At 39.0% G+C, this 14,101-nt stretch overlaps 1 protein-coding gene across 1 annotated transcript in view; it reads right to left on the bottom strand.

Annotated features, from left to right (window-relative positions):
• The window catches only part of scn4ba (sodium channel, voltage-gated, type IV, beta a), a 34,164-nt gene that overhangs the window by 9,989 nt on the left and 10,074 nt on the right, over window positions 1-14,101 (bottom strand). Inside the window, exon 3 of the mRNA XM_048160908.1 lies at window positions 1,188-1,351. Within this exon, the coding sequence (XP_048016865.1) occupies window positions 1,188-1,351 (164 nt within the window). The remainder of the gene's footprint in view (window positions 1-1,187; window positions 1,352-14,101) is intronic.

Genomic DNA, 14,101 nt, shown 5'->3' with positions numbered 1-14,101 from the left:
ATCTTGATATGCCACACCTGTGAGGTGGATGGATTATCTCGGCAAAGGAGAAGTGCTCACTAACACAGATTTAGACAGATTTGTGAAGAATATTTGAGAGAAATAGGCCTTTTGTGCACGTAGAAAAAGTCTTAGATCTTTGAGTTCAGCTCATGAAAAATGGGGGCAAAAACAAAGTGTTGCGTTTATAGTTTTGTTCAGTGTATGTACCTAGGCCATGTTTATATGCTCTTTTCAAAACGGTTAAACTTGCTTTCAAAACCTAACGTAATACAAAACTGAACAAGACATTAATTTTCTATATTTCTACACAGCAAAATCTCCAGAGTTAAATCAACTCTGCTCAGAGTACATTTGGTCCGTCTCTGAATAGTGTTAAAATAACACTGAAGCAGAGTTAAAGTTAATGAGATAATTAAACAATTAATTAAGTGATGATTGTGCATTAGTGATGAACACCTGCTGTTAACAAGCAGAATCACTGAAGAAAAGAGAAACACAAGAACTACAACTGACTTCAGTCACAGCCTTATTAATTGCTTAATTATCTCATTAACTTTAACTCTGCTTCAGTGTTACTTAAACACTATTTAGAGAGGGACCAACTCTGGGGATTTTACTGTGTACAGTAAAACCATATTGAAATATATTCCAAGTCTAAAAAAAAAAGAAATGCTATCAAAACACGATTAGATGTAACTAAACGTGTTTAGTCTTTCTGTCATTACCATCTATACAAAAGAGAGAGAGAGAGAGAAAAAAAAACAACTTTTTTTGTACTGTAATATAAACATGGACCATGTATTAAATAGGCTACTGTGGAAATTCTAAACAGTAAAGAGCTGTCATTCTTGTTTGGTAAAGAAATATAACAAAAATAAAATATTTTGTAATGGTAACTGTTATTAGTGATTTTAGATCATTGCTTAATGAGTGACAAACTGTGCTTGTTTGGTGAAAACTTTTGCTAGTGTTTTGAATCATATATGAGTCATGTTTGAGTCATGTATTAAGTGTTTTGGTAGTTTTAGTGTATTTTGAAAGTGAAAGCTGAAAGTTGGTTAGGAGTACTGTGTGAAGAAAAAGTGGCCTAAGTATTGAGAAATAGGTTTTAGCAATTGTAAAAAAAACAAAAAACAAACAAACAAAAAAACAAAAAACAATTGAGAGGCGTCTGAATGTCTCACCTTAACCATTGTCCCATTGTCCTTGAACTGCCAGTTGAAGTAAAGGTTTTTAATGCCGATGCAGCTGCTGTAAGTGCAGGGTAAGAGCACTGAACTTCCATTCATCACTTCTACAAAATGGACCTTCCCTGTATTCACCTCCAAAGCCTGAGCGTACCACACTCCTGAGAGACACAGAGGAGAGAGGAACATTGATTATCAAGACTCTTCATCCTAATACAAACAGTTACCAGTGATTTAAAGGTGCATCGATTTTTGGTCAAGATATTGCAAGAGTCGAGCACTTTGTAAAGTATACTCCAGCACATCCCAAATATATGTCTTGTTCTTTTATATTATGTATTTACATGTTATTAGACATGTTTTACCATCACTTTTGATAATATTGGTTTTTTTTTCTCTCTCTATTGTTTCAGATTTAATTCATTGTAATCCTTTGCCTAGTAAAAACACAGTAATGGTTATAAATCTAGAGAGAGTGATAAAGAGGGGTAGTAACTGGTGACCTACAAGCTCTTGTTGCATCTCTAAGTGTCTTATCAGCTGCTATTTAGCTTTCTTTTACAAAGGAAGTGACAAAATTATCCTTAAAACAGGATCTGTGTGTGACCGGCTTATTTTGCTGACCTGTAGATATCAAGAGAGCAGTTATGACAGAAACAAGGAGAAGGACATTTGTGTCTTAACCTATGTGCTAATGGGTCAACAAGAGGCATAACAGTTCATAAACATCTTGTATTCCCAGTGAGAAAAAGAGCCATTCGGTATGACATGCAGAGTTATTTTCTGACCCAGCTCTGGTATTTGTAGCATGTGTCTGAGAGCTATTGCGGGAAGGACTATTTTTAAATGCTTTCATCAGTGTTTAATTTCACAAGCATGACTCTGGTGTTAGCATGTAGCTAGGTTATCATTTTGATACTCTAAGCAGAAAAACACAAAATGTTATGGGGTGGAATTAGTCCTACACATTTTTGGAGATGGAACTATTTCATATCAATACTTTTTTTTTTTTTTTGTACTGTATAAGTGTAGTTGACTTGAAATTTCAAGTGGTTGTCCTGTGGTGTAACATGCTAGAATTTATATTAAACATTTCCCAATTCTTCTATAGTTTTATATGTGCAGTTTTTATGATCTCGTAAGAATACAATAATAAAATTAATATTTGTTCTTTTAAAAATGAACAATTTAGAAACCAGGATCATTTGGAGAGAAACAGATCTTTGAGAGAAGAAACTTTAAGTAACTTCAGGAAGACATGCACTTTCAATGATAAATACATGTACATTTTAAACTAAAATCTTAAACATATTTTAACTATCCATATTTATTTATATATTTTTAATGTATTATTTATTTATTAAGGGTATGCTATGGAACCCAAAAATTACAGAATTTTAAATAATGACTCGATACATCATCCATCCTTCTTCCAAAACGTGTTTTATATACTTTAAAGAAAATAGATATATGGAAAACAATCGGTCATACCCTTGGAATAAATGGTGAGAAGTATTAACAATGAGATCATTATGCCAGGCTAGCAAACAGTGTAACATTAAATTACCTCAGGTATCCAGCACTAGTTTCGACAACATTGTCTTGACTAGGCGTTGTTGTTTTTTTTATATTGACTTCATCAGATAAATTCACTGTTTGATTGATTACACTAGCTATATTCACTCAAAACATAGCATGCTGAGGACATCTGCTGGTTAAAGCCATGTAAATGTATTAAGAACAGCAAAAACATGTAGTACACACCTTAAAACCGCAGCGTGTGAGCTTAAAATAAACAGAACGCTATCGTTCGTTAGTGTGGATGCAGATATAGTTATCGTTATAGTTATCTTTATAGTTATCATTCTTGGTGTGAACAGGCCCTTAGGAAGGCAGTACAGACATAGTCAAACTTAAGGTAAGCCGGTTCAGATCAAATAGCCTTGTGCGGCACTTTTGATGACGCTGGTTTGTAAGATCCAGGGTTCAAGGAAGATAACAGCCTCTTCAACAAGATCATATGCCTGCCTCCTGTCTGCTGCTTTCTGTCTATTGATCTTTGCTCATAGATGGATGGCCAGCCATTATAGTGCACTTATTCATCGACGAGGCCACTCTAAAGCTCAGAGAGTTCATTTCTGAGCCTGTCATCACACTGACATACACAGATACTGCACTCAGAACAGATGCGCAAATCGAAGATGCTGTCAAAAGGACAGCTGATGTGATCATTCTCCTCCTTTTGGAGATTTTTTTTTCTGTTGTTTTTAATCACTTTCTCTCCTTCAATCAACTAATTTGTTATGGTCTCCATTAAAAGCGTTATAGGCTACAATAAAGAGGTCAATTTATAATGCTACTAACATTTTTTTTTTTTTTTTGCCCAAAACAGTAGCCATACAAATAAATGTATCATAACTGAAATATTAACAAAACAAAAGAATGTTATAAAGATTGATGTTTGACTACAAATTTTGACATTTGCTTGGCAAAGCCTGGCCTGAAAGTAGTTTTAAAAGCTTGAGGCTGAAGGTTTTACTGTCAGACAGACAGAAGGAAGGTCAGATGATGGCAGAAAAACCAATATTAGCAGAAAAACGGCTGAAAACCCCAAAAACATATTAGCAAGTTTCTACCATGTTTTAGCATTGTGCTAACTTGTTTCTAGCATGTTTTAACATGCTGATAATACATTGCTAGGCATTAATAGTATGTTTAAACACAATTTTAACATGTTTTAACATAACTTGTTCCTAGCATCTTTGACATGTTGCTAATCAACATATTCATGTTCCAACACATTGCTAAAATGTTCTAAAATGTTACTAACATGTTTCTAGCATGTTTTTAGCACATTGCTAACAATCCAAGCTAACAAAAATATGTTCTAGAAATGTTAGTAGATTTAGTAGAGTTAGTAGATTAACCAAGCGGTATCCTCCCCCAGTTTCTCTTGAAGCCAATACGGAAGTGACTTAAACTGCAATTTATCAACTGGCCGCTAGGACAGGCTCCAAAAGAGAGCAAAATCCCATGTTAAAATGCTCAACTTTACAACAGAAAAAAAAAAAAAACATGTTTACAGCTGGTACAAATTGTAGTTTTGGTGTATACTGCTAATTTAGCCCTTCATGACAATTCTGAGGGGGGTTAATTTTTTTTATAACTCATCCATTCAAATTATATTAAGCCTTAAAGTTCTGCATAATTAAGGGCATGGTCACTTGAGTGACAGGTCAATTGCCTCTGCTGTCTGACTGTGAGCCATCACTTTACCTCAGCTAATTCCAGCTGTTGAATATGGCATCTCTGCCATGTTTGTGCTTTTTTTGGGATTATTTTATATAATTTTAAAATAATGGCTTGCTGCGTTAACGATCGAGACTCGAGACAGATTTGCTTCTGTGTAGATGTGCATGTGGAAGATAAACAGAACACATGTTGTTGGATCGTGGCATTGGCTAAAAGTTTTGTTCGTGAGATTTACTACAATGACAATGGCGGGAGGATATAAAACTTGACAGCACTGCTTGAATATTATAACTAAAACTGCTGCATTTTTAAAAATTATACTTTGGACGCAGGCTCTTTTGTTTGTACGAGATATATACGATCATATACAGTTTTACAACATAAACGCTGCTCAGATTGCATAATTTCGTGAAGAACGATTATGGAGAGCAGATCATTCAGAAGAAATGTGATGCAAACAATGGATAATATATCAATATTTCATGGATTTAACACTTTTGTGGACAAAAAGTACTGATTTTTGTTTTTCTATGGACACTCATGGACATTTTACCCAAGTGCCACGGATTGGATTAATCTTGTAATCACTATTTCATTATAAAGGTATGAAGTCCCGTTTGATTTTTTTGTGGTGTCATTTGCACACCCGACACAAATTACAATTACTGGTACTGGAGCATCTATATCATAAAAAGTACATGGTATATTAAGAGTAAACCTTTAGAACTTTCTAATGATATAACTTGTTATCTTTAATAATATTTTAGATAGTATCTAAGATAGATAGCTCCTTTACCTATTAACATGATCATGTCGAGCTAGGCGGGCATGGTTTCAGCAACCAGGCACCTCAGTTCCAACCGCGTTCCGCACCTCAGTTCCAACCGCGTTCCGCCTCTTTGCCCATTTTCAGTTATCCGGGACTATGTTTCATATCAAAAGTAACCTGCTCTGTCTTGTCTGTCGACATGTTGTCAGTGTCCTCTTTGATCTGCAATGTATTTTTCACTGTGTGAGAACATAATGTTTGGGGTGAGAGCAGCATGGCTTGTCGAACATAGCAACAGTAACTAAAGGGGGCGGGTCTTTGCGAATGGTCAATTAAGTTATAAAAACTTTATTTCTAAATGTTTTCTTTATAATGTTTTAAACATGGATATTTTTCATACCAAAAAAAAAAAGCGCATCGCTTCACTACAGAAGGCCTTTATTAACCCCCGGGAGCCATATGGATTAATTTTTATGATGGATGAATGCATTTATTTTGGGCTTCAAAACATGCCAACAGGTTCAACAAATGGTTCACTATCATTATAAATCTTTGGAGAGCAAGGATATTTTTGAATATACCTCTGATTGTGTTCATCTGAAAGAAGATAGTCATATACACTTAAGATGGCTTGAGGGTGAGTAAATCATGGGATAATTTTCATTTTTGGGTGAACTAACCCTTTAAGCAAACATTACATTTTATCATTTTGCAAACATTATGGGAAAGTTCCTTTTGAAAGTTCAATTATTCATTATAGCGAGGTGGTCATTCTGCTGGGCCTTAGGCCTGTCGCACCTCCTACGGTGCCCATGGTGGATTATGCATGGCAGGGGCGTGAACACTGAAAAGGGACGTCTCCCTGACACCCCCTGCAGCAAAACCTAATTAGATGTTACTCCCCAAGCCTTGTCTCATTGTTTCAGCCAGAGCCAGTGGCTTGCTTTATCCGCTTCCTCAGCAAGCTCTTTGGTGGATCTGCTCAGTGTGGCTCCCTGTAGCCGCAGGTCCTTGAGCAGGCATGATATTGATCTGCCCACAAAGCCTCTGGCTCCCACCTCCACCGGGTACAGCCCCACACTCCATCCACTTTCTCTGCACTCCATGACCAAGTCTGCATACTTCGCCTTCTTTCTCTCATATGCAGCTTCCAGTCCCTCCTCCCATGGCACTGTCAGCTCGAACAGTATCACTGACTTCACAGCTGCAGACCACAGCACCACATCTGGTCTTAATGTGGTGCTGCATATCTCCTGTGGGAACTGGAGCTGCCTTCAAAGATCTACTTCCATCTTCCACCCAGCCCCTGATGTTAATAGCTTGGTGGGTGGTCTCTTGCTGGTACGCATTGCGGGTTCCCCCTGCCTGAGGAAGTGGATCCTGAATCGGCTCTCTAATGGACTCTGATTGTTTGCCTACTGCTGACTTTTCTCCAGCACCTCTGCCAGCTTCCAGAGCACTTGGTCATGCACCATCTGAGCCGCCCCTGTGTCAGTGCTGTTTTACAGCCTGACAGAACATGCTGGAGTGAGGCATTGATGGTCCTGCAGAGGTCACAGGATTGCTCTGTTCCAAGCCATTGGTGGAGTTTTTTTGGGCTCGGGAGGGTGTCGTATGTTGCCCTAATGAGAAAACTGAGCCGAGCCTGTGGCAGTTTCCAGAGCTCTGCCCAGCTGATTGCTCGCGACACCCTCCCAAGTTGTCCATCGCCCCTGCTGCCCCTGTGCCACGGACCTTACTCTGAGCTTCTCCTGCTCAATCCTGGTGACCTCTTCCACAACTAGGTCCTTCCTCTCCTTCCTACTTGCCTTGGACCATAGGATGGGTGGCTTGCTCCATCCAAGGCCTGCCTGCCCTGTCTGGACCATGGCCACAATTTGTTGATGTTGCAATCTTCCCATCACCTTCTGCACCTCCTCCTTAGCCCTCCATTTCTTTCCAGTCTCAACTCTGGCATTTGCATCAGCCACTGCCCTGTCGGAGGAGTCCCTTAATTCCATCACCAGCCTTGCCTTCTCCTGCCTATAGCCCATGGTAATGGATTTTAGGGGTAGCTGGAGTGCATTCCATCCATACAGACCAGCAGCTGAAAAGCACCGTGGTAGGCCGAGGCATTTTCAGATGAAGGAATTGGCTTTTGCCTCCATCCAGCTTACTGCTGATGAGGCTCCTTGACTTTTACGGCTTGAACTTCATTCTGGCCCAGGTGATCAGCTCATCCAGCCTCTTAAGCAGCCTGACTGTACATGGGGTGGTTCGTAGCAGGCAGGTGATGTCGTCCATATAGCTCTTTAAGGGCGGGAGCCTCTGACCTGCAGGCAGCCGAACCCCCCCAATCAGGATGACCTCAAACGCTGCCACGAAGAGGATGGGAGAAATGGAGCATCCCATTGCAATCCCTACTTCCAGTTGTTGCCAGCCAGTGGTGACTTGCTTCAGTGCAAAACACATGTGCATTTCCTGGTAGTAGTTCATGATCATGGTCCTGATGTTGTCTGGGATATAGAAGAATTCCAAAGTGTAGGCTATAAGCAGGTGTGGCACTGACCCATAGGCATTAGCTTGATCTAGCCATATGATGTGCATGTCTTTCTTCTCCCTCTTAGTGGTCTGGATCTGTTCCCAAATCATGGAAGCATGCTCTACACAACAACTGGTATTGATGTAATTGTTCTCTGTGAGGTAGGTGGTCATTCTTCTTGCCATCATGGAGAAGAAGATTTTCCCCTCCACATTCAGTAGAGCTATGCTTCTGAACTGCTCGATGGTCTTGGCATTCTGTTGTTTGGGAATAGCGACTACCACTGACCTCTGCCACTCAGATGGTATGGTCTGCTTAGTCCAGGTGATTCTCATCAGGGTCCATAACAGCTTCAGCACTCCTGGGCAGTTCTTATACAACTTGTACGGTATTCTGTTCGGGCCTGGTGCTGAAGCAGATCTTGCCCGCAGGATCACCTGTCTGATTTCACTGAACTTTGGTGGTGATGCATCAAACAGGGCTGATGGTTCTGAAGGTCTAGGCACATACCCTGGTGAGTCTAGGGGTTTGTTCCTTGCTGGGTCACTTTACTGAGTGCGGATGTGCTCCTGCAGTTCTTCTTTGGCCCTTCTTTCATCCTGCCTCTCGGAGGGCCTTCGGGTTGTTTTCTTTGTTTCTTCTTCATAGTAAGCTTTCCTCTTGGAAAACTCGAGGATGGGGTTACCAACCCGCCTCTCCCAGAGCAGTCTCTCCTTCTGCCACCAGTCTCTCCTAGTTTGTCCTCCAGTCTTCCCTGGACTCTATCTGCTCTATTCACAGTAGCCACTGTCTCCAGAAATGCATTATTCATTACAGCGAGGTGGTCTTTCTGCTGGGCCTTAGGCCTGCTGCACCTCCTACGGTGCCCATGGTGGACTATGCATGGCAGGGGCGTCCTCTTCATGGAGGCAGGCCTAAACCTGACCGCATACCACATGGATTTGCTGCAGGGTCTTCAGCTGGGGACCACCGCTCATTAACGTTTCGCCCCTAAACCCAGAACGTCTCCTGGTGGCGAGGCAGTGAACAGGGACGTCTCCCTGTCACCCCCTGCAGCAAAACCTAATTAGATGTTACTCCCCAAGCCTTGTCTCATTGTTTCAGCCAGAGCCAGTGGCTTGCTTTCTCCGCATCCTCAGCAAGCTCTTTGGTGGATCTGCTCAGTGTGGTTCCCCGTAGCCACAAGCCAACATAATTCACACCAAATAAATGATTAGGTCTGCTATTATATTACTTGTGCAGAAAACACGAAAAATGAGAAACAAGCACATATGGCAAGTGTTTGCAAACATTCTGTCACAAACTGCTCCGAGACTCAAAGGTTGGAGATCCACATGCAACTTTTATTAGAGGGAAATCCAGACACGTAAGCCAAAATAACAGGCAACAGGTCAATATCCAGGTAGGCAATCCAAACAAGCAACAAATCAGGGAACACAGGCAAAAGAGTAATCCAAAAGACAGGCAAGAAATCTTGAGTAAGATTGAAACCTGAGTAACAAGGTGAAATTGGCTTATAAAGACAGGACTAATGAGAATAATGAGAAACAGCTGTGAACAATCATGGCAGATAGACCAGGCAGTGTGTTATGGGTAATGGAGTCAATAATAGTAGTCTGGGTTGGAATGCTCTCTGATGGCAATGATGGGCACTCTCACTGGTGATCGTGACACATTCTATCCTGAGACAGAGCAGAAGAAAGTGGAAAGCAGGAACATGTCTATTCCTCTGCAGTCTGGGAAATCGTTTTATTGCTTTTCATCACTCTGTTAAAGAAAACAATTAATGACTTAACAGCCCAGTAGTTTTGGTAATTAATCTAACCACAGCAATTGGGAACAAGTGCTGAACAAGACCTCTCACTGCTGCTCCGCTTCAGCAGTGTGGATCCATTTGCAACCGCTTATATTTACACCTCAACAAAACTCTGCCCACCCAATCATGGTAAGGAAGCAGAATCGATGTTATTTTTCCAAACACCACAAGACGTAATGATAATTAAGGGAAAGTCTGCCAAACTGTGCTGTTCTAGCTCTGCATATTTACTTTTATATATAACGTTAAACCTCTGGGAAAGAAATGATGACTAAATCAGCGGATTACTTGTGTGTGTCCATCATATGACTTGGTGTGTCTAATCTACAAGCTGGTTTAATTAAACGCTAACCTTCATCCCCACAGTCTCCATTCCATTTCAGCATTTTCACTGCCATTGTGTTTGGATAAATTCCTCAACTTAATTATTAAATCCTACAATGTTTTCATTCAGTCACAGTGGAATTTAATTAAAACCCAATCTCATTTTAGCAATAGCCCTACATGAACCCCATCTCCCTCCCTCTCTATCTCTCTGATTTGTTGAACAGTAAATTTTCAGCGGCCCATGTTATTTATTGCCTTTGTCTGCCGGCAGTTGGTCACAGCTGTCCTTGGGGTGCTATGTTATTTATAGAGTGGATCGAGGCACCCTGTATATTCACTCTAACCCATTTAGCGTGGGTGACATGCCATTCTGTGTGCCATGATGGCATTATCAACACCAAAGCAGAATGAGAAAGTTCATGGTCACTGAACTTTCACAGCTCAAACATGCACTTTAGTCTGGGACTAGGCTTAAGCCTGGTCTGTGAAACCAGTTAAACTAGCCTAAATGAAAATGAGAAATGTTGCCTTGGAAGCTACCTAAAATAAAATGTTTATTTGTTTAGTATGTTATCATTATCTTTATAGTTATCCTTCTTGGAGCGAACAGGCCTTTAGTGCGCCAACTGTTTTTTCTCTCTCGATGTATTGACATCAAATTCTGCCGATTCATGCATCATTTTCGAAAATTGGACCATTTGGGAGCAGATGTCACAGTTATGCCACTTGCTGCTGCACACACATTGTGGTGAAGAAAAACAGGGGTAACAAATCAAGTGGAAGAAAAATCCATGGAATAAGAGAAAAAAAAAAAAGGCTTTTTGTGCCTTTGGATGTCAAAAAAAAGATAGGCTAGTCTTCATTTTTATAGAATAATGTCATTGCCCTTTGAACGGGGCCAGATCTAGGCATGGGCCCAAACGTCTGTCTTGCACACCCAATCAGAATTGAGACACAGATAGTGTTAATCTGTTTTTTTTTTTTTTTTACGATTTGTGCATTTATTAAAAAGAAACGGTTGCGGTCTGTGTGTTGAGAAGGTTGATGATGATGAAGGCTAAATATGTACACTTGTTTCCACCATGGAATAAAAACATTTAAAAGATAAAAGACTTCTTATCTCACAATTCTGACTTTTTTTCTCACAATTGCGAGTTTACATCTCACAATTCAGATTTTTTTTCTTCTCATAATTGCTACATATAAACTCGCAATTGCGAGTTATAAAGTCAGAATTGCGGGATATAAACTCGCAATTGCGTGTTATAATGAAAAAATATAAACTCGCAATTCTGACTTTATATCACACAATTCTGACTTTATATCATGCAATTCTAACTTTATAACACACAATTACGAGTTCATATTACGCAATTCTGACTTTATATCACACAATTCTGACTTTATATCATGCAATTCTGACTTTATAACATGCACTTGCGAGTTTATATTACGCAATTCTGACTTTATATCACACAATTCTGACTTTATATCATGCAATTCTGACTTTATAACATGCACTTGCGAGTTTATATTACGCAATTCTGACTTTATATCTGACTTTATATTACGCAATTGTGAGTTTATTTTACGCAATTCTGACTTTTATCACACAATTCTGACTTTATATCATGCAATTCTGACTTTATAACTCGCAATTGCAAGTTTATATTATGCAATAGACCCTTTTCAAAGACTGTGATGATGCATTTTAACGGTCATCAATATCATAAATCCTGCAGTTTTTTATATTTTCATTTTTTTTTTAATGTATATTCATTTCTAAAACTATACTTAGTATTATATTACCTTTGCATCAAATAAAAAATAAAAAATAAAAAAAAATTCTGCTGGTGTTTCTAATACAGCGGCTATGGGAGTGATGGTAAAAATTACATATTTTTCTCCTCTGACTGCCATTATCAATTGCTCTCTATTTTCCCCTCTTTTTGAAAGTTATGAAAACACTATTGTTGAGTTTTTCTTTTGCTATTAGTGCAAATGGAAACACAAAAAAATATATTTAATGACGACTTCCACTTCTGAGAAATCCGGAAATGTGATAAGGGTCTATTCTGAGAAAAAAAAAAAAAGTAAGAATTGTGAGATAAAAAGTCACAATTACCTTTTTTATTTTTTATTCAGTGGTGGAAACAAGCTTCTATAATACAATGCCCCAACCAATAAAAAAATAACACCAGAAATTGCAGAACATTTTTCTTTTATTAGCTGCAAATGGTGCATCACGTTATACACTCACGAGACGGCTGTAGCGGAAAAGCAGACAATCACAAGCGAAAAAGGGCAGAAATATTTGAGCGCTATCATGGTGCAAATTGCTAGGAGTTTAATATATCTTCATGAATATATATATGTTTATTTTTACATGTAAATATGAATATACATTTCTATAGGACTGATGTTAAAGTGTTTGGCTGCCTCTAAAATGGGTCATACCATTATAATTACATATGCAGTTCATTAGAAAGCCTTAGCAGTCCTTCCAGGATTTTGCGGGAATTTTTTCTGATTTTTGTGGCCTAAAATGGCTGAATTTGTGGCAGCTTTTCTCAAAATTTGCAGCAATATTTACAGCATGTTTTCATAGTTTCACAGAGATCATCGCCCCCAGTGGTGAAACAGTGAAATTGAAACGAAGCCTCATTTACTGAAATCACGTGACTTTGGCAGTTTGATACACGCTCCAAACCACTGATTCGAAACCAAAGATTCGGAAAGCTTCGAAGCTTCATGAAGCAGTGTTTTGAAATCGCCCATCACTAGATATTGTTGAATAAAGTCAATATTTTGTTTTCTTTGGCGCACGAAAAGTATTCTCATTGCTTCATAACATTAAGGTTGAACCGCTGTAGTCACATGAACTGTTTAAAATATGTCTTTAGTAGCTTTCTGGGCATTTGAAACTTGCTGTCAATGGACGCCTCACTGAGCCATCAGATTTGATCAAAAATATTTTAATTTCAGCGCACGGGTTCCCTCGATCGAAAGCCTATGCATTTTTCCCATAGACTTTTGGAAAATCGCAGAAAATAAGCTCTGTGTTTAACACTTACACGTTTTTGTCTATCAAGATAATCTTTACAAGTTAACACAACATTTATACATTTTGAAGCCTAAATAAAGTTGTCAGATATAAAAAGCTAACAGTAGGCTATAAACGGACTACAGCACACCATGGTCGCGGATCAACGTCACCACCGCCAAGCTTCCTCAAACCTTATTTAAAAAACAACTTTATTTAAAAACTTGCTCGCTGATTATGATCTACGGTATGTGAATACTTATCCACTTTTTCATGAGAAATGCTGTAAAATATGAATATATTTAGTAAAAATATGTGTGAAATGTGAAAATATTTAGAGGCTTTGTTAACCACAGACCTTATTTCAGGCGATTTAGCAAAAACCCATTCAAAAAACCCATAGACTTTAGGGCGATGGAACTGGAAGTCCTAAAATGCTGACCCGCTTCCGGGTTTTGCATACAAAAACACGTAATCTCTGAGATACTCTATTGGTCCGTGCTGTGCAGCTCAAACATGCATGTTGCGATGACGTCACGGGACATGTCTAAGCCCAAAATCTGTGGCAATTAAGAAAAAAAAAAAAGCAAGATCCTACAATTACTGCAGAGTTTACTTGATTTTGCAATAAATTCAGCAATCGCAGAATCGCGAAATCCTGAAGGGACTGGCTTATGCATTTATTGCATGGACAGAGCAAGAACATAATGCATAGTGTATAAAATGCATAGTTTAGTTGAAACCTTGCACTCATTGCCTTGCTGTTAACGCTGTTAAACTGAATGTATGAGGCAACCGTCTGCTTAAATTTTCAATCAGTTAGCGGCCATTCACAGAATGTGTTGGAGCGGTTAAAAACCACTGATCCATGTAGAGCAGTGTTAAAAATGCGATAAACGCAAAGTCTAAGAGACTCGTTTTTAAAAGTTGAACTTGCAAAACTCTCTCTTTTTTTGTTGAATTAAACATCTATGACTCAAAGTGATTTGCTGTCTAACCAAAGATTCATACCATTATCCCCAAATCATCATCTCTTCTTAAAGTTGCGATGAAACGGTAGTATGGTAGTTTTTAACCATACTGTTATGTACATTTGAATAAAGGGTGGAGACTTGGTTCTATCCAAAGGGATGGGGTTTAATGTGATTATTTGATGGAGAAGCCTGGCATACAGTACATCACC

The sequence above is a fragment of the Megalobrama amblycephala genome, linkage group LG16 (genome assembly GCF_018812025.1).
Source record: "Megalobrama amblycephala isolate DHTTF-2021 linkage group LG16, ASM1881202v1, whole genome shotgun sequence".
In the NCBI taxonomy this organism is placed as follows: domain Eukaryota; kingdom Metazoa; phylum Chordata; class Actinopteri; order Cypriniformes; family Xenocyprididae; genus Megalobrama; species Megalobrama amblycephala.
Note: the sequence above shows the minus strand (reverse complement) of the source record. Positions and strands in the feature narration are given on the sequence as shown.